The following is a 20,896-nucleotide window of genomic DNA, read 5'->3' as shown; positions in this document are numbered from 1 at the left end:
TGAGACCTGATTTGAGGACTACAAAAAAGACCAGAAACCTGATTATACTCTAAGTAGCCACCCCCACCCCCCAAAAGGCAATTTAAAGTTACCTTAACTGACACATGGCTTTTGGAGATGATAGTCTTTCTGTCCGGAGTTGTTCAGACCATACTTTAAATGACCCATAATGTGATCTTGGGCAAGTTACCCTCCCTGTGTTTGCCTGCTTAGTTGTAAGATCGGGATTGCTACTGTGAAGGGTTATATGAGGTAGTATTTAGAACATTTAGAACAATGCCTGGCACATAGATATGTTATGTTTGTTAAGACAACACTGTGTCCAGCTCTGAGAACATAACTATAAGAAGGCCAGTGTCCAGAAAGGAAATCAGGGCAGAGTTTTTGGAGATCACCATATGAATATTTAGTTTGACTAAGCGTAGACTTTGGGGAAGAAAGGAGAACATTTTCAAGAATTTGAAAGGCTAGGGATGCCTGGGTGGCTTAGTTGGTTGTCTGCCTTTGGCTCAGGTCATGATCCCAGGACTCTGGGATCAAGTCCTGCATCGAGCTCCTTGCTCAGCAGGGACCCTGCTTCTCCCTCTGCCTGGCGTTCCCCCTGCTTGGTGTGCTGGCGTTCTCTCTCTCTCTCTAACAAATAAATAAAAATTTAAAAAAAAAAAAGAATTTAAAAGGCTAAATGGTAACTATGTAAGGTAATAGATATGTTAATTACCTTGATTGTGGTGATCACTTTACAATGTGTACATGTATCAAATTACACCATACACCTTGAATATATACAATTTATTAATTACACATTAATAGAGCTGGAAAATAATGAAGCAAACACTGACAAAGTTGAAAGTAGAAATAGACAATTCTACTATAATGGTTGGGAGACTTCAATATCCCATTCTCTATCATGGATAGAGCCACCAGTCAGAAGATAAGGAACTCAAGGGCTTGAACATAAGAAACTAACTAGATCTAACAGAAATACAGAGCACTCTGTCCAGCAACAGAACACATTCTTCTCGAGGGTACATGGGCCATTCTCCAGGACAGACCATATGTTAGACCACAGATTAAGTCACAACAGCCAAAAGATGGAATCAAACCAAGTGTCCACTGACAGATGAATGAATTTAAAAATGGTGGTAAATATAGTGTGTGTATATAAAATTAAAAAAATATATTTAAAAGAATTCAGAAGGTTATTACATGCAAGAAGCCCCTACTTTTGGGGTTTTCTACAGGGCATAGCTTAACTAAATAGAGAATGTATAGGGAGCTAGCTTTTGGCTTGACACATGAAGCTGCCAGGAACAGGGTAGCCATTTTTGCCAAGTGGTGACCTTCCAGCTTGTGGAAAAGTTTAGGCAGAAGTCAGGAGGTCACTGCTCTGGCTGCTGTAAAGGGGATTCTGGCATCAGTTCTTTTCCAGTCCCTCCTGATTTTATGACAATGATTTCTCTGTAATGTTCTGGTTTAATATAAGAGAGAACTTTGATCTGAAAAGATGCCTGTCCCCCCCCCCCCCCCCCCGCCCCACAAAAGCCCTCTAAAGTAGGTTCTGTACAGTGCTTGCTTCGGCAGCACATATACTAAAAGTAGGTTCTATACAGGGGTGGGTGGCTGGTGGTGGGGGGAATCTTTGAGATCTATAGGTGAATCAAACAAACCAGTTCTTGGCACATAACTAGGCACCCAAATATATGAAAGTGCATAAAACCTCATGAAGTGTTTAATGTTATGGTACTTCAAGGTCAGCTGCTACTATCTCATACAGCTGATTTGCCTGTTGGGTAGTGATGTCAGGTATTTTTGTATGTAATGAGTCACTGGTAACTTTCCACATTGTAAAGACAGAAAGAAATGTGGGACATTTGCAAGCATATCACTGAAAGCTCTGAAATTTAGTTGACCTGGATAACTTAGGAGTTCTTAACTGGTGCTACTCTTGTTTAGAAAGGAAGATGTGGTCTTGTGGTTAGTGAGAGAAATGATAACCAGAGGACCCTATTCTAATTTTAACCAGGTGGCTGAACAGTACAATCTGGGGCAGAGCACACATTGTACTCACTTGCAATTGCTTGATTTTCTACTCCTTGCCTAACAAATGTCCTAGATACTTGTAAGCAGTGATTTAACTGCTGATCCAGGATCTTATCATACCCAATCTACCCTATTAGTTCTCTCAGTTAAAACCCACAGTCTACTAAGCTTTTAATTCTTTTAAAAAAATCAGTCATGTGTTTCCTGTTCTAGGTCTCTTTTGTATTCAAGACTTTCACTTCCTTCTTCACATGGATGGTCTGAGAGAGGAGATGGATTAGAAGTATTTAAAGATGGTGAGGAGTTGGGCCTAACAGGAGTGTCAGCTAATGATTACAACAAAAAATAGTAAAATGAGTACAACAAATTACTCTGTGTACTTCAGATGGTGATAAAAATATTGCTCTGTTGCACTTTCTCTGATGTGTTCAAGGAGCTCTGAAGACCATCTTATTGAGGAGAAAAGGGCCCGATGAACCTATTATGCAGGAGTTACAGGGCAAGTCACAAGAAACTAGCATTTTTGTTACTTATTTTGGGATCTTTGCGTGGCATTCTGTACACTTTTGGTTTTTGTGTATTTGTGCATTTGTTTACTCCATAGCTAAGCTCCATCTTTCTTTACATGTTTTGCGGTTGGGGTAGCATAGAAATTTTCCCAACCACAATCAGATGTATCCGCCAGGCTTATGGAACATGGGTGACACCTTGTGAATGAAGCTAGCACTTTTCGTAAAGTAGAACTACTCATACTTACAATTAATGTTTTTTTCCCCCTTTATTTTCAAAAGGCTCATTTTTCTCCATTTCTCTACTATCAAAGTCAAGAACTGCCCAATGGTTCCATCAAGGAGGCTCCAGCTCCGATGCCGGCTCCCACTCCTCCAGAAGTGTCAAGTCCAGATACTACAGAGGAAGCAAGAGATCATAAGCCTAAACTTTGCTGGCTGGTTAAAGGGGAAAATGGCTGTGGCTTTCACTTAAATGCCATTCAGGGTCAGCCAGGCTCCTTCATCAAAGAGGTATGGTCCTCTAGTTCTAGCAGCCCAATGAGCACAGCCACTGATGGCGTAGTAAAAAGCTTACATGGAAAGCATACACTGAGGGTTTAAACAAATGCTGTCATGGTCCTCACCCTTTAAGACAGCGACTAGTACAGCCTAAGCTCACCCCTATTCTTTCTTTTTTTTTTTTTTTTTAAAGATTTTATTTGTTTGACAGAGAAAAATCACAAGTAGACGGAAAGGCAGGCAGAGAGAGAGAGGGAAGCAGGCTCCCCGCTGAACAGAGAGCCTGATGCGTGACTCGATCCCAGGACCCTGAGATCATGACCCGAGCTGAAGGCAGCGGCCTAACTCACCGAGCCACCCAGGCGCCCCCTCTTTTCTTTTTTTTAAACACCTACTTGTCTTTAGATGCTTTCAAATCAAATAGAGTGATTCGGCGTGACTGTAGTTGACAGTCACTGTCAGCTCTGAGTGGGAGTGATACTTGGTAACTTACACATTTGGCATAATGTCCCTAGCCTGTAGGGACTGACCATGAGAAGACCATCCTTATGGCTCCTAAGTTGGGAATGCAGAAAGGGAACCTATGAAGAGGAATTAGTGCCTTCAACTCAGATCTATAGTATGACATTCAATCACTGTAATGCTACACATTTTTTTTTCTGATGCTTTTAATGATTTTTTTAAAAAATTGAAGTATAGTTGACATACAATGTTATATCAGGTGTACAACATAGTGTTTTAATAATTATATATATTACAAAGGCTCATCATTGGTTAAGTGTAGTTACCACTGTGTCATACAGTTATTAAATATTGTTGACTATATTCCTTAAGCTGTACTTTTAATTCCTGTGACTTATTTATTTTATAACTGGAAGTTTGTACTTCTTAATCCCCTTTGCCTATTTTACCCATATCCCCCATCTATCTCTGCTTTGGCAACCCGTCAGTTTTTTTCTCTGGATTTGAGTCTATTTCTGTTTGTTTTGTTTCTTGGATTCTGCATATATGTGCAATCATAAGGCACATGTCTTTTTCAGTCTGACTTATTTCTAAGCATAATATTATTTAGCATAATATTAGCATAATATTATCTAAGCCCATCCATATAGTTGTGAATGGCAGGATTTCGTTTTTTGTTTTTGTTTTTTTTAATGGTTGAGTAATACTCTATTGGGACACATGCACACGCCACATCTTCTTTATCCATTCATCCATTAGTGGGCACTTAGGTGGTTTCCATACCTTGGCTAGTAGAAATAATGCTACTATAAACATAGGAGTGCACAGATCTTTTCAAATTGGTGTTTTTGTTTTCTTTGGGAAGATACCAAAGTGGGATCAAAGGGTCTTATGGTATTTCTAATTTTAATTTTTCGAGGAATCTCCATACTGTTTTCCATGGGGGCTGCACTGATTTACAATCCCCACCCGCAGCAACACTGGGGTTCATTCCCTTTTCTCCACATCCTCACCAATACTTGTCATTTCTCATCTTTTTGGTACTAGCCTTTCTGACAGGTGTGAGGTGATACCTCATTGTGGTTTTGATTTGCATTTCCTAATTAATAATGTTGAGCATTTTTCCTGTTTCCTGTGTCTCTTGGCCATGTGTGTGTCTTCTTTGGGAAAATGCATATTCAGGTCTTTTGTCCATTTAATTGGATTATTTGTTGTTATTTGTTGTTGTAGGAGTTTTTATATATTTTGGACTTCAACCCCTCATCAGATATATCATTTGCAAGTATCTTCTCCATTCAGTGGGTTGCCCTTTCATTTTGTTGATGCTTTCCCTCTGCTGTGTAAAAGCATTTTAGTTTGGTATAGTCTGAATAGTTTCTTTGTGCTTTTCTTTCCCTTGTCTGAGGAGACAGATCTAGAAAAATGTTGCTAAAGCTGATGCCAGAGTTAATTATTGCCTGTGTTTTCTTCTAGGAGTTTTAGGTCTCATATTTTTAGTTTTAGTTTTCAGGTTCCATATTTATAGGTCTTAATCCATTTTGAGTTTTTGTATGTGGTATGAGAAAGTGGTCCTGTTTCATTCTTTTGCATGTACCTTTCCTATTTTCCCAGCAACATTTATTGAAGACAGTCTTTTCTGCACCGTATATTCTTGCCTCCTTTGTTGTAGATTAATTGATCATATAAGCATGGGTTTATTTCTGGGCTCTCTACTCTGTCCCATTGATCTATGTGTCTACTTTTGTGCCAGTACTACACAGTTTTGATAACTGTAGATTTGTGGCACACCTTGAAATCTGGAATTATGAGACCCTAGCTTTCTTTTTTTCTTCTTAAGAGTGCTTTGCCTATGCAGGATCTTTGTGGTTCCATACAAATTTTAGGATCTTTCCTAGTTCTGTGAAAACCACTATTGGAATTTTGATAGGCATTGCATGGAAGCTGTAGGTTGTCTTAGGTTGTCTGGACATTTTGACACTATTAATTCTCCTAATCTGTGATCATGGAATATCTTTCCATTTATGTGTGTCATCTTCAGTTTCTTTCTTTAATATTAGTCTCACAGTTTTCAGAGTATAGGCCTTTCAGATCTCCTTCTTAGCCTTCACTGAGTTTATTCCTAGGTGTTTTATTCTCTTTGATGCAATTGTAAATGGGATTTTCTTCCTTACTCTATATGTTATGCTAAGCTCAACCACAGCATAGCTACCATCTGTCACCATACAACATTATAGCTGTACCTTTTACTTCATGATTTATTCATTTTTCCACCTTTTTTGTATGTGAGAAAGTGGTCATTCTCTTAGGTAGCTGTCCAGTTTTCATATGAACTTTTATTGAAGGGACTCTCTGTTCTCCATTATATATTCTTCCCTCCTTTGTTGATTCATTCACCATATAAGTATGGGATCATTTCTGGGTTTCCTATTCTGTTCTATTGATCGACATGTCTATTTTTTGTGCCAGTACTACTGTTTTGATTACTGTAGCTTTATAGTGTATCTTGAAATCTGGGATTGTGATATACCAAATTTTCTTCACCCGTCTCAAGATTGCTTTGGCTGTTTTGCTTTCTTTTGTGGTTCCCCTACGAATTAGCATTATTTGTTCTAGTTCTGTGAAAAATGCTGTTGGTATTCTGATAAGGAACTGCACTGAATCTATAGATTGCTTTGGGTAGTTTGAACATTTTAACAATATTCTTCCTATCTATGAACATGAAATGTCTTTCCATTTGTTTTTGTCATTTTCAGTTTCTTTCATCAATTTCTTTTAAGTTTTCAGAGTACAGGCCTTATACCTTCTTGGTTAAGTTTATTCCTAGGTATTTTACTCTTTTTGGTGCAATTGTAAATAGAATTGTTTCCTAAATTTCTTTTTCTGCTACTTTATTAGTGTATAGTAACACAACTGATTTCTGTGTATTCATTTTATATCTTGTATCTTTACTGAATTCATTTATTTTAATTTTTTGGTGGAGTCTGTAGGGTTTTCTATGTATAGTATGTTATCTGCAAATAATAATAATTTTGGATTTGGATGCCTTTATAGTCTGATTCTTACAGCTAGGTCTTACAGTGTTATGCTGGGTAAAAGTGCCAAGAGGGAACGTTGTCCAATTTATTGGCTTCTAAATTTTCGTAATAGTTTCTTATAATCCTTTTTATTTCTATGGTGTTGGTTGTGACTTCTTTCGTTTCTCCTTTTGAGTTCTTTTTTTTCTTGATGAATCTGCCTAAAGGTATACAGTTTTGTTTTTATTTCAGAGAACCAGCTCTTGATTCCATTGACCTTTTATATATATATATATATATATGTATAGTCTCTATTTCCACTCAGATCTTTTTCTTTCTTTGACTAACTTTGGACTTTGTTCTTTTTCTAGCTCTTTTGGACATAAGGTTAAAGTGAAATGTTCTTGTTTCTTGAGGTAGGGCAGCATTTCCATAAGCTTCTTAGAACTGCTTTTACTGAATCCCAAAGACTGAATTGTGTTTTGTCTCCATGTATATTTTTTTAATTTTTAAAAAAGATTTTATTTATTAACTTGACTGAGAGAGATCACAAGTAGGCAGAGAGGCAGGCAGGAGAGGGGGAGCAGGCTCCCCACTGAGCAGAGAGCCCGATGCGGAGCTTGATCCCAGGACCCTGAGACCATGACCTGAGCCGAAGGCAGAGGCTTAACTCATTGAGCCACCCAGATGCCCCATCTCTATGTATTCTTTTATTTTCTCCTTGATTTCTTGGTTGACCCATTGTTTAGTAGTACGTTATTTGTGTTCTTTTTAGATTTTTTCTTGTGATACCTAGTTTCATACTGTTGTGGTTGGAAAAGATGCAGGATATGATTTCAGTCTTAAATTTATTAAGACTTACTTTGTGGCCTAACATGAGATCCTAGGGAATGTTCAATGTGTACTTGAAAACAACGTGTATTTAGCTATTTATTTTTATTTTGTATTTAGCTATTTTGGATAGAATGTTCTGTATATACTTGTGAAGTCTATCTGGGCTAATGTGTGGTTCAGAGTCACCATTTCCTTTTTAATTTCTGTCTGGATGACATATTCATTGATGTAGGTGAAGGGTTAAAGTCACCTATGATTATGGTATTACTGTCAGTTTCTTGCTTTATGTCTATTAATAATTGCTTTATGTATTCTGGTACTCCCGTGTTGGGTGCATAGATATTTACGATTGTTATGTTGGACTGTTCCGTTTATCATTAGATAGTATCTTTGTCTCTAGTTACTGTCTTTGTTTTAAAGTCTATTTTATCTAATGCAAGCATTGCTACCTTGGCTTTATTTTTGGCTTCGATTCGCATGGTGTCTTTTCTAGTCTGTCACTTTTAGCCCGTGTCTTTAAGGCCTGAAGTGTGTCTCTTATAGGCAGCCTATAAAGCAGTCTTGTGTATTAAGTTGATGGTTAGTTAATTTCAAACTTTTTTTTTTTTTTTTTTTTTTTTTTTTTGAGAGTGAGCAAGTGAGAGCACACAAACAAGCACAGGGGAAAGAGGGGCAGAGGGAGAGACAGAATCCTAAGCAGGATCCATGCCCTGTGTGGAACCTGATGCAGGGGGATTGATCTCACAGCCAAGATCGTAACCCAAGCCAAAATCAAGAATCAGATGCTTAACCAACTGAGACATCCAGATTTCCCGAATTCAAATACATTCTAAAAGCCATACATTTTTTTTTAAAAGATTTTATTTATTTATTTGACAGAGAGAAATCACAAGTAGGCAGAGAGGCAGGCAGAGAGAGAGAGAGGAGGAAGCAGGCTCCCCGCCGAGCAGAGAGCCCGATGCGGGACTCGATCCCAGGACCCTGAGATCATGACCTGAGCCGAAGGCAGCGGCTTAACCACTGAGCCACCCAGGTGCCCAAGCCATACATTTTTATTCCTTTCCCTCCACATTTAGTGCATGTCTTATTTTACATCTTTTTATTTTGCAAATCTTATTTTTTAAAAGATATAATTGGTTTTACTACTTTTGTGTGTTTCAACCTTCATACTAGGTTTCTACTACCTTACTATATTTTTGTTTTTATTGGTGAAATTTTTTCCTTTCATAATTTTCTTCTAGTTATGGCCTTTCTTTTCTGCTTGGAGAGGCCCTACATTTCTTGTAAGGCTGATTTAGGGGTTTTGACTTCTTTAACTTTGGTCTGGGGAAACTCTTGCCTTCGATTCTGAAAATAATCTTGCTGGGTAGAACATTCTTGCATGTAGGTTTTTTCCTTTCAGCCCTTTGCAGGCTAGAGGGGGAGTGGGATTATATATATAATCCCAAAGTTTCTACTGAAAAAGCAGTTGACAGCCTTTATGAGATTTCCCTTGTATGTAGCTAGTTGCATTTCTCTTGCTGCTTTTTGGATTCTCTATCTTTTAATATCTTTGACATTTAAATTAGGGTTCATCTTGCTTGGGATTTTCCTGGATGTCTGTCTCCTTCCCCAGGTTAGAGAAGTTTTTAGTTATTTCTTCAAATAAGCTTTCTGTCCCTTTCCCTCTTCTCCTTCTAGGGTCCTTATGACATGAATGTTACTATGCTTGATGTTGTCCCAGAGATTCCTTAATCTAATCTCAATTAATTTTTTTTTCTTTTTGTTGTTCAGCTTGGGTGCTTAACTGTTTTTCCAGATCACTGATCTGTTCTGTATCATCTGCTGATTCCCTGTAGTGGTTTTAAAATTTCAGTTACTATAAAAACCAATCAGAGATAAAGAATATATTTTCTATTTCTTTAAGTTCTCACTGAATTCATTTACTCTTAAGTCTGGTGAGCATCTTTATGACCATTACTCTGAACTCTTTCTCAGGTTTGTTGCTTATCTCCGTTTTGTTCTGTTCTTAGGTTTTGTCTTATTTTTTCATTTGGAGCATATGCCTCTGTCTCATTTTGTCTCCCTTTTGGCTTGTTTCTATGAATTAGACAAACCTTTACCTCTCCCTGTCTTAAAGAAGTAATCTTGTGTAAAAATGTCCCCAGTGTAGACTGTGTGTACCTAGTGGCTTTGGGTGGAGCCAGCTCTGGTGGCATGGCTGAAGCAGGCATGGGCTGGGGTGATCTTGGGGGTGCCTATGCCATGACTGATTTGGTGAGACAGCTGAGGGTGTCCTGGTGTGTGCTATAACGGGCCCACCTTGAGCTGGTGTGAGCTAGGGTCGAGGGTTTGCTGTGGTGGCAGAATGGCTAGAGCACCTGGACCCTGGGCCTGTCTTACACTGTCAAGGTGCAGAGGGAATGTAAATAGTGGTATTTGCTAGTACCTGTGACCCTGGAGAGCTACAGCAGTTTCCCTACCATTTGGAGGATGCTCCAGGGTTAGTAAAATGGTTCCCTTCATAGCCTAGTTGCTCTTTAAACTGCTATTTTTCCCCCCTGTGCCCCAGGTCTGGGGAATCTGTGTGCAGATTCCTTCATGCTCTCCCTCCCTACTGCAGTCTGTAGTGTCAAGGGTGAGGGTTTCATCATTATTGTCTCCATCTCTCCTGCTGTCCTCTCTGTGATCTAGCCTATCTATTTTTTTTTTTTTTTTGGTGCTGAAGCCGCTCCATCAGCCCTCAGTTCTTCAGGAGGAATTGCTATTTATGTAGGTATAGATTTGGTGTCTGTAGGAGGAGGGGAGTTCAGAGTCTCCTTGTGCTGTCATTTTGGAGCCCTCTTCCCAATGGTACTCATTTGAGTATGGAAGTTGGAGCTTTCAGAAGCAGAAAAGCATCATAGCACCTTTCTTCTATATCTCAGGGAGAAATAACATGGTTAAGAAGACATTTTCAAGCTCCTCTCTCCTCTGAAGGGAAGCTAATCTAACATTCTTTTATCCATGTTTGGAAGTAGTAATTGAGAACCTCTTTTCACAGGTACAGAAGGGCGGCCCCGCTGAGCTGGCAGGGCTGGAGCATGAGGATATCATCATCGAAGTGAATGGAGTGAACGTGGTGGATGAACCCTATGAGAAAGTGGTAGAAAGAATCCAGAGCAGTGGGAAGAATGTCACATTCTTAGTCTGTGGAAAGAAGGCCTATGAATATTTCCAGGCTAAGAAAATCCCTATTGTTTCCTCCATGGCTGATCCACTGGATGCCCCCACTGATTCCAAAGAAGAAACACCGGCAGAACCAGAGCATGATTCACACATGGCAAAAGAACGAGTGAGTGATGGTAGAATTCCTTCAGTGATGTCAACTATCAGGGAATGATAAAGTCCTTAATAAGTACACTTCAGATCGAGGTTTACCACAGATTTCCTAGAATACTAGAAAATTACAAAGGCAACAAGTAAATAAAATTATTTTGGTGGAGAGGAAGTGGTAGGAGGACAAGCTACTTTTTCATAGCATGGAGTTGACAGTAACTCTTCAGATAAATATCAATAAATAAAAGCTTATCAAAATTATAATGGAACCACCAGAAGAACCCGAATCAGACTATGTATAAATTCTGGTTCTGCCACGTAACAGCCTTGCAAATGGATTTATTTGATCTTGCTTCACTTTCCCCACCTGTAAACCAAGGATGACTTGTAGGATTATTATTAGGATTATATTAACTAAGGCTATTTTAAAAATTACTAATTTTTAATTTTTAAAATTTAAAATCAATTCGTTTCAGAGGCAGAGTTTGGTGATTCATCAGTTGTGTATAACACCCAGTGCTCATCACATTAAGTGCCTTCCCTAATGCCTGTCACCCAGTTACTCCACCCCCCTACCTACCTCCCCTCTGGCAGCCCTGTTTGTTTCCTATTAACTAAGATTAACGTGCTTCAAACAGTACCTAGTTAATAATGGTAAGCATAAAATGCATGGTTTTTAAGATAATTGGTAGGTATTTGTGTTTTATTAGTAGGGAGGAATAAGCATTACTCTGTATTTGTATTAAAATCCTTGGTAAGTCTATTTTTGTCCATGTTCATAGAAATGTATGGCAAAGCCAAGGCTCTAAAAATTTTATATCATTCTTCTTTCCATTAAATTCTATTCCATTTACTTTAATTTTACGGATTGGTCATAAATTAAATACTATTTATTAATGAATACACACTTAGTTTAGGGTGCTATAATAAAATACCATAGACTGGTGGCTTACAAACAACACACATTTATTTTTCTGAAGGACAAATTTGATGTCTGGGGAAGGCCCTCTTCCCAGGTATAGGCAACCAATTTCCTGCTATGTCCTCACATAGGGGATAGGGGGCGGGTTCTTTACAAGGCATTAATCCCAATCACAAGGGCGCCACCCTCATGACCTAATCACCTCCCAAAGGTCTTACTGCTTAATATCATCACCTGACCTTAGGATTAGTATTTCAATATATGAATTTTGGGGAGATACATTCAGACCACAGCACACACCATAGCCACTGACCTTGCATTCTTGATTGCTCAACAAAGAAAGCATTCTATGTGTCTTTTAAAAATTTTATATTTCCATAGCAAGTCAATAATAGGCCTGTGCTAGCTTTATAGAAAAGATATACAGATATTAAGAAATGTTAGTGTCAAACAGCAAGCTGGAAACAAAGCCAAGTGTAAAATTCAGGTTACCTGGCTTCTAGTGAGTGACTCTACTCCCTGCCTTAAGTCATGCAACTGTTGCCATTCACGCTCTCCCACTTACAGATCTTTTGTTTTCTTTTGCACAGGCATACAGTACAGCCTCACATTCTTCTTCCAATTCTGAAGATACGGAGATGTGATGAGAGCAAATAAAGGCTTTGGCCGACAGCTGTTTCTGGGTATTTAGTAGGAATCCTTTCCCTAAGAATGAGCTGCCACCCATTTACTGTTTCTGTTAGAGAGAAACTCCTCTGGGAATCGGTTCATCATGTGGGACTGTCTTCTGTTGTCATTTGTCTTGGGGGTGACTACTGCAATAGATGGCTTATTTATGGTCAATGTAAGGCGGGGACCAGATTCTTTTCATGTGATCTCTTTCAAGCTTTCAGCTTCACTACATTTCTCTGTATGACAATTATCTCTTAATTTTATAGGCTCCCTGAGCACTAATGATGATTCATAAATCTGTATATGTGAGAGCTGCTACAAAGTTCTGAGCAGATAAGCCTATTAAGACTATGCTTTTGTAAGAATGCTGTGGCTGCTAAAATAGATATGCCATTAAGAATGACTTTAGAGGGCACCTAGGTAGCTCAGTGGGTTAAGCCGCTGCCTTCGGCTCAGGTCATGATCTCGGGGTCCTGGGATCGAGTCCTGCATCGGGCTCTCTGCTCAGCAGGGAGCCTGCTTCCCTCTCTCTCTCTGCCTGCCTCTGTCTACTTGTGATCTCTCTCTGTCAAAATAAACAAATAAAATCTTTAAAAAAAAAAAAAAAGAATGCCTTTAGAGTATATTGGAATCTTCCATGTTAGCTGATAATGTCTTAATAATGCTTTTGTTTTTGGTAAACTTGCTTTTACGCTTTAACCTTCATTTTGTCTCCAGAAACCCAAAACATAATAAAATTCGGAGTAAGATCTTAAGAGACTTCCTGGTAATAAAACTAAGGATTTCTTTAAATTGCATTTCTCAATGTTCTATAAACTTTCCAGCATTTTCCTTTCACAGGTGGAGAAAGTAGGGGCTAGAATAGGAAAATTACTTATTCCATTTAAGAGTTATTCATTGTTTTACCCTACAGCATGAGGGAGAGATGGAAAGGGAAAAAAATGAGACATTGTCACCAAATTGAATGTACGGTAATTCACTCTCAAATAATACTAACTTAAAAGGAGATCAATAAAGATAATATACCTGAACGCTCTCTGTAGAATCTATTTCAGTAGCACATTGTCCCGTCTCCAGATAAGAACAGAGAACCCGTTGGTTATTTTAAGGGGACAGGGTCTGGCACGGGGATGCCAACCATGTTAGCTTGCACAAGCCCACTACACCAAGCTATCCTTGAGAAAATGAAGCTAAGGCCAAAGGGTTACAATCTGATTTTAATGATAGTCAATATCAAGGGAAAGCCACGTGAGTCTTGAACAGAAATTCTGGGAGCCTCCTCCCTGTGAGCCTTGAACAGTTATTCTGGGTGTTTGGCCCAGCCACCTGAGACTTCCCCTTATCCCAGAGTTCCAGTGTATTCCCTCCATCTAGTTTCTTGGCTTTCCCACCCCATTTCTCCCTGTGTTGCACCAGCTGACGCTCTCAGCTGAGTGCTAGCTTAAGTTTACTTCAGGCTCTCATGTTCTAGCCAATGCTACTCATGATCACAGTATCCACAGAGGAGGAAGATGTAAGCTGAAGGTAGAATATGCTACCTCAGCAGTTTGATTGTTTAAGAAAAGTTAGGCCCTGGTCCCATCCATTTTTTCTCTTATATCCAAATTCTGACACCACTGGCCTGTAGCAGTCTGTAATAGGCATGAGTTCAAGGTGCCATATGCTTTTCTGGTGCCTGTTTGTGAGCCAAATAGAGGAACAGTATGCTGGAGAGAGCACTGACCAGGAAGATCACATCAAACCAACGGTGATAGAAGTTGAATTGCAGCTCTCCGAGGACTTCGGTGATTATGGTGCGGTATTCCAGAGGCATGCTCATTCGAATCAGTAGCACGGAGGAGACAAAGTACATCCCCTGTAAGTCAATCCGGAAGTCACTCTGAGTGCAGTGAAGGACCAAAGGGAATTGCTGAAATACTGAGAAGTATCAACACTTCCGGGACTTTACAGTTGTGAGGATAAAACTGGGTCATCAAACTTACCATTATCTGTGCTAATAGCAGGACAATGACGTTGGAGGACTTACTGCTAGAGATGGCATAAAAGAACTGTCAAGAAAGGGAGAAGAACTTAGGCAGTGCTGCTAGATTCTTGGGTCAAGAACGTTAAGTAGCAACAGTTAATGAGAAGTGCCTCTTCCCCATAGCAATCCAGTACAGAAAACTGATATGATTAATGCTGTTAAGAAGAGAGACAGATTGAGAGCGAAGGATCCAGCTACGATGTCCCCAGAGGGAGGGTTGGTGGTTTTAAGAATTACATTACCACACGGAAGGATTCCAACTGCTATCAAAATTTTCAGAAACTATGTGATACATATGACTGTCAGATCACTATAGAATATTCAAACGGATATCTAGGCCACCCCAAGCCCTTGCAATTACTAGCCTCCTGAGCTCTTTCCAAAATTGTGCTAGATACCTGGAGAGCCCTTCTCTTCTCTAACTTCTTCACTCCTTTCATTCAAACAACTCTTGGATCTTGGGCTTCCTTATACCTCTTCTCCAAGAGAAAATTTACCTTCTGCCTCCACAAAGCCTTTCTATGTTGATCAGAAAATAGTCAAACATTCTGTTTCTCCTACTTACATGTCCTCCTTATAAGTGGCTCTTAAAGTTACTCTAACATCAAACAACTATCTTGTTCATCCATTCCAAGTATCTCTGGAGCTCCTACCATGTGCCGATTTCTACTCCTAGATTCTGGTGCCACATCAGTGAACAAAACAGGCCGTGAACTCATTCTATGACCTTTGGTACATGTACTCTTCTGACTGCCGTATGATATAAGTCCATCACCATTGGTTTATTGAGCAGTTTCATTTAAAAAAAATTTTATTGTACGTCTTTTAAATATTTGTGACTGTTTAAGTTCTCCGAAGGCAGGAATCTTAATCAGGTAAAATTTTCTCATGATGCCACATGAAATGTCGCAAATAATACCTTAAACTCAGTGCTACAACTTACCTTGGTAAGAGTGATCAGTAAACCTCTGATAGATGTGACGATGATTATTCCAACCAGAATGAAGGAAATGTGCTGAGACCAGAACTTCACCTGCCACCATAAAAGAAAGGAAAAGTACGAGTGAAATCTCTGTTGAGAGACATGTGAAGGCTATTCTTCTGATGCATTCTGATCTCTTATGTGACTGAGAGGGAACTTCATTAGGCCCTGCCTGATTTAAAAAAAGGAAGAATGCAGTGGATATCTTCATAAGCAGACTTAATCAAAACTTAGGACAGCAGCAAGCAAGTGCAGTGGTGATGAAAATAACACCAGTCAAAGAAACACAGATGGAACTAATGACACAGCTTCGATGTGTTAAGTAAAAAGCACTAAAACTGCACTAAAACACTTCGATGTGTTAAGTAAAAAGCATTAAAACTGCACAATTTTTTAACATCTGTGAATGTAGTCCCCCGATCACCCAAAACTTAAAGAAAATTTTCTTTTTATAATAGAAGAATATGTAAATAATCTCAGCTATTGGTCTAGGAAATAGTTGCCCTTCACTTGAATCACATGATATGACCTTTTTCTCCTCTTGGTTTGCTTCAAAGTAGGAAGGCAGCTTTGGGACCCTGTGCTTGATTCGGGTCTGAAATCTGAAAATTATCTGTGGGGGAACTGCTATTACTAATATCTAAAAGAGGTTATTGAGAATTCTGAAGCGTGGCGTATACAGATGGATTACAGATGAAATAGACACCACAGCAACTAGCCTCAGAAAGTGCTGATGAGGAAGAACACTTCTAATAATTGAGCCTAGTAAAAATTGTAAAAGAGGAAAAGAGAACCATATGTGGCAATAGTGAAGCCTATTTTATGGTATAATTTATAAACTACTTGGAGGAAAGATACCATGCTCCCTCACATGAAAAAGTTTACACTATTGATCTAGCATCAAAAAATGGGTACTCTTGAGTTGTTCGTCAAGGACTGGAGCTCAGTTTGCTCTAGTTTACTCTCATTTTATCTAACTACTCGGAGCATATCTAGCTGAGGCGGATGGCTGGGGGGAGCGTGTGGTGTGTCACTAGATTCACAGCATAGCTACATGGCCCTCAGAGGAACTAAGAGGATTCTGGTCTTACTATCACATCAAAGTGCTAATCAGCTGGAATCACTGGCCATTTATACATATATACACACATAGATTTAGAAAATATATTCTATAAATAAAGACATTAAACTTAAATTGGGACAAGAGTGTGTTTAACGATAGTGGTATTATAAAACAGGTAGAAAGAGGATTAAAACTGCACAGGTTTCAGTTACCATCTTTAGCTCAAAGTCCACATTAATTAATTGGTAGTTTTTTTTTAATAGCAGACATAATTTCACTTCTAACATGAAACACTAATTGGTAGTTAATTTTCTACTAGAGGAATCAAAGGTGAGTTTTGGATTTGACGATGTCATGTATCACAGAGAGAAGTATCCAATATTTGGTGGGGAGAACCTAGGGAGGGGTAGTTGGCTACAGAAAAGCACAGGAGGACTACAGAAATAATCAGCATCTAAGATAATAATAAGTACCAGCCATCACTTATGGTTTTATGTCCTTCACAAATTTGCCATATGAGTATGTCAAAAAAATAGGGAAGAGTGGGAAGAACAAAGGCAGAAGAAGAAAGGAATTAGAACCCTAACAATTGTAATTTATAGCAGATAAAATTGAAATGTCTCAAACCAGGATCTTGGTACAACTCTTACATCGAACTGGATCCCCAGATAATTCACAGTGATCTCGATGCCTCTTGTGACAGGATCAGTTTTCCCAACTCGGTCAAAAACGATATTAATCGTTGCCTGCAAAGACATGGACCTTTATATTAGAGCATCTCAATAATCACTATTTCAAAAAGTGACACAAAATAATTAATCAATATAACATGTCTTACAGGTGGGTATTCCTAAAAAATGCAGTACTGGTCTCAATCTAAATCACATATAAGACATTTATTTTGGCTACTCAACAGACAAAAAAAGTTGTTATCTACCCTATCTTTCTTTTCTGTAAAGAATAAAAGGGAAAAAGGCTATGGCATAGACATCTTAATTTCACAGAAGTTAGAAAGGTAACATTCTGGTGGATAAAGTCTGAGTAAGAGAGTCAAGAATTCCAGGGTCATTCACTCTGATTATTTTCTGAATGTTCTAAGAGCAATCCCTATAATGAAAAGAGAGCTAACAAACCAACAACAGATTACACAGAATTGTGAAAAATACCCAATTAATCCAAAAGAAGGCACAAAAAAGAAAAATGAAAAAAAGAACAGATGGGATAAATAAAAAACATGTAGCAACACAGTTGTTTTAAATCCAATCATATTAATAATTGCATTAAATGTAAACAGTCTAAACCAGTAGCTGGCAGACTCTGGCACTGCAATGATAGTAGTCATAGATGATGTGCAGATTCATGAATGGGCCTGGCTGTGTTCAAATAAAACTTTATTTACAATGGCAGGTGTTGGCTGGATTTGGCCTATGAGCTGCAGATGGCTGAATCCTGTTCTCAACATGCCAATTAAATGGCAGAGACTGTAAGACCTGTAAGACTGGTTAAAGAAGTAGAACCGACTATATGTTGCTTACAAAAAACCCACTTTATTTATTTATTTATTTTTTAAGATTTTGTTTATTTGACAGAGAGAGATCACAGTAGGAGAGAGGAAGGGAAGAGATCACAGAGAGAGAGGAAGGGAAGCAGGCCCCTGCTGAGCAGAGAGCCCGATGTGGGACTCCATCCCAGGACCCTAAGATCATGACCTGAGCCGAAGGCAGCGGCTTAACCCACTGAGCCACCCAGGTGCCCACAAAAAACCCACTTTAAATATAAAGATACAAATAGGTTAAAAGTAAAAGAATGGAAAAAGATACATTATGCTAACGCTAACCAAGAGAAAACTGTAAGGTCTATGCTAATATAAAAGTAGATTACATGGTAAAAAATATTGCCAGGGATGAAAACGGTAATTTCAGAATGATAAAAGGATCATTTCAACAAGGAGTATACAATGACCCTAAAGAAGCAAGTACCAAATAATACTTTAAAATACATGAAGCAGGGGTGTCAGAAGATGGTGCAGTAGGAGGATCCTGACCTCATCTTGTCTCACAAGCACATCAAGGTAATAGCTACCTCTGTACAGCTCTGAAAATCACCTGAAAACCAGCAGAACAGACCTTTCGCAGTTAACTATTGAGAGGAAGCTACACTGAAAAGGGTAGGAGGAGCTGAGTCACACCTGGGAACCAAACTCCCCGTGAGACTAACCATAGAGAGGAGGGACACCACAAGCCCAGGGAAGCAGAGAGGATCAGACCCCGAGCAAGGTACCCTAGGCAGTGGGGTGATGAGTTCCCAATAACATCTGGCTTTGAAAACCAGTGGGGATTAACTTTAGGAACTTTTAAAATCAGCAGGGCTTAAGTCCAGGTACTTTTAAAATTAACAGGGCTTAATTCTGGGAGAGCCAGAGGGCAATCAAAAACCACCTGCTCTTAAAGAGCTAGAATAAATAACAGCCTGAGAGACAGCACAGAAACAGCAGTTTGAAAAGTGCTTGGGTATATAAAAGATATTCATTTACTAGTCTCACCACGTGCTGGAGGGCCAGGGAGTCTTCTCTTCAGGAGACTTCCAGAACAAAAGTGCTGGTGGGCACCATTTCTCTTCTCCTCCCCCAGCCTAGAGAGCCAGACACTTGTGGGAACTAGCACTAATACTCTACCTATCCTCCTAGTGCCCTGTCCCAATTTTCACCTGGGGACCTGCCTGCCTCAGCAGGTGGTCCTTCAAAACCACTCCTGCCCCACCACACCCTGTAAGCAGCCTCAGCAGGGACCCATACCACTCCAAAAGTGACTGCAGCCCCGGAGAGAGAGAGATAACTCTAAATATCAGTGTGTCCACAGTTACAAAAGCTGAGCCTCTCAGTTGGCTATGTAGGGACTAAACCTTGCCCAGTATGACCACAGCAGGCAAAGCAGGTCACTGTAGCCAACTAAGGCAAATGCAACTCAGCCGCAACAGTAGAGTGCATGTTGCCCACACAGAGACCCTCTTGGAGCACCTGGTTCTAGTGCTTGGGGGCACTGCACTACAGGGCACTATAGGACCTAGACACAAGGCCATTACTTTCAAGACCAGGAATCACAGCTGACCCCCTAATACAGAGAAACAAATAGAGAGCTAGACAGAATGAGGAGATAGAGGAAAATGGCCTAAATGAAAGAACAGGACAAAATCACAGCAAGAGATCTAATGAAATGGAGATAAGCAATACGTTTGGATAAAGAATTCAAAGTAATGGACATAAAGATACTCAATGGACTTGAGAAAAAAATGGATGAATTTAATGAGAACTTCAATAACAATATAAAAACGAACCAGTCAAAGGTAAAGAATTCAGTAACTAAAATTGAAAAAAACACACTAGAGGCAATCAACAGTAGATTGGAGGATGCAGAATGGATCAGCAATTTGGAAGACAGAGTAATGAAAGCAATCACGCTGCACAGCAAAAAGAAAAAAGAAAAATAATAAAAGGGAACAGGTTAAGGGAACTCAGCAACACCATCAAGTGTTATAACATCCACACTATAGGCATCCCAGAAGAAGAAAAGAGAGAAGGGGGCAAAAAATTTGTATGAAGAAATACTAACTGAAAACTTCTCTAATCTGGAGAAGCAAACAGGTATCCAAATCCAGGAAGCACAGAGACCCCCTAAAAAGATTAACACAAAGAGGTCCATACCAAGATATGTAATAATTAAAATGGCAGAAAATGATAATTTTTTTTAAAGATTTTATTTATTTATTTGACAGAGAGAGATCACAAGTAGGTGGAGAGGCAGGCAGAGAGAGAGAGAGGAGAAAGCAGGCTCCCTGCTGAGCAGAGAGCCCGATGTGGGGCTCGATCCCAGGACCCTGAGATCATGACCTGAGCCGAAGGCAGAGGCTTATCCCACTGGGCCACCCAGGCGCTCCAATAATGATAGAGAATTTTAAAGATTTATTTTATTTTTGAGAGAGAACAAGAGCATGCACAAGCAGGGGGAGGGGTCAGGGAGACGGAGTGAAACTCAAGCTGAGTTGGGGACCTCAATGTGGGGCTCAATTTCACAACCCTGAGATCACGACCTGAGCCAAAATCAAGAGTTGGATGCTTAGCTGACTAAGCCACCTGGGTGCCTCTAAAGCAAGAATTTTAAAAATAGCAAGAGAAAAAAACAGTTACCATGAGGGAACCCTATAGTTATTAGTTGATTTTATACCATAGCTATTAGTTGAAAGTTATTAGTTGATTTTGTATGAGAAACTTTGTAGGCCAGAAGAGGGTGGCAGAATATATTCAAAGTACTGAAAGGAAGACCTGCAAACCAAGAATACTCTACAAGGCAGTTATCATTCAGAATAAAAGAGAGACAAGGGGCGCCTGAGTGGCTCCGTGGGTTAAGCCTCTGCCTTTGGCTCAGGTCATGATCTTGGGGTCCTGGGATCGAGCCCCACATTGGGCTGTCTGCTCAGTGGGGAGCCTGCTTCCCCCTCTCTCTCTGCCTGTCTGACTACTTTAAAAAAAAAGAAAAAAAAGAGAGACAAGGGACACCTGGGTGGCTCATTTGGTTAAGCAG

General features: G+C 39.5%; 2 protein-coding genes across 5 annotated transcripts in view; one reads left to right on the top strand and one right to left on the bottom strand.

Annotated features, from left to right (window-relative positions):
- The window catches only part of PDZK1 (PDZ domain containing 1), a 37,988-nt gene extending 24,706 nt beyond the window's left edge, over positions 1–13,282 (top strand). For both annotated transcript variants that reach the window (XM_059134976.1, XM_059134977.1), the window contains exons 7-9: positions 2,832–3,062; positions 10,383–10,673; positions 12,170–13,282. In XM_059134976.1, the coding sequence (XP_058990959.1) occupies positions 2,832–3,062; positions 10,383–10,673; positions 12,170–12,223 (576 nt within the window). In that variant the 3' untranslated portion in view covers positions 12,224–13,282. The remainder of the gene's footprint in view (positions 1–2,831; positions 3,063–10,382; positions 10,674–12,169) is intronic.
- Positions 13,283–13,450: 168 nt separating this feature from the next.
- The window catches only part of GPR89A (G protein-coupled receptor 89A), a 60,287-nt gene continuing 52,841 nt past the window's right edge, over positions 13,451–20,896 (bottom strand). For 2 of the 3 annotated variants that reach the window (XM_059134978.1, XM_059134979.1), the window contains exons 11-14: positions 16,970–17,065; positions 15,218–15,307; positions 14,234–14,299; positions 13,451–14,106 (exon numbers count right to left, since the gene is read on the bottom strand). In XM_059134978.1, coding sequence (XP_058990961.1) covers positions 13,900–14,106; positions 14,234–14,299; positions 15,218–15,307; positions 16,970–17,065 — 459 coding nt within the window. In that variant the 3' untranslated portion in view covers positions 13,451–13,899. The remainder of the gene's footprint in view (positions 14,107–14,233; positions 14,300–15,217; positions 15,308–16,969; positions 17,066–20,896) is intronic. The other variant, XM_059134980.1, reaches the window with a different exon arrangement.

The sequence above is a fragment of the Mustela lutreola genome, chromosome 10, assembly GCF_030435805.1.
Source record: "Mustela lutreola isolate mMusLut2 chromosome 10, mMusLut2.pri, whole genome shotgun sequence".
Lineage (NCBI taxonomy): Eukaryota > Metazoa > Chordata > Mammalia > Carnivora > Mustelidae > Mustela > Mustela lutreola.
The sequence above is the reverse complement of the archived record's forward strand: the minus strand, read 5'-3'. Positions and strand labels throughout refer to the sequence as shown.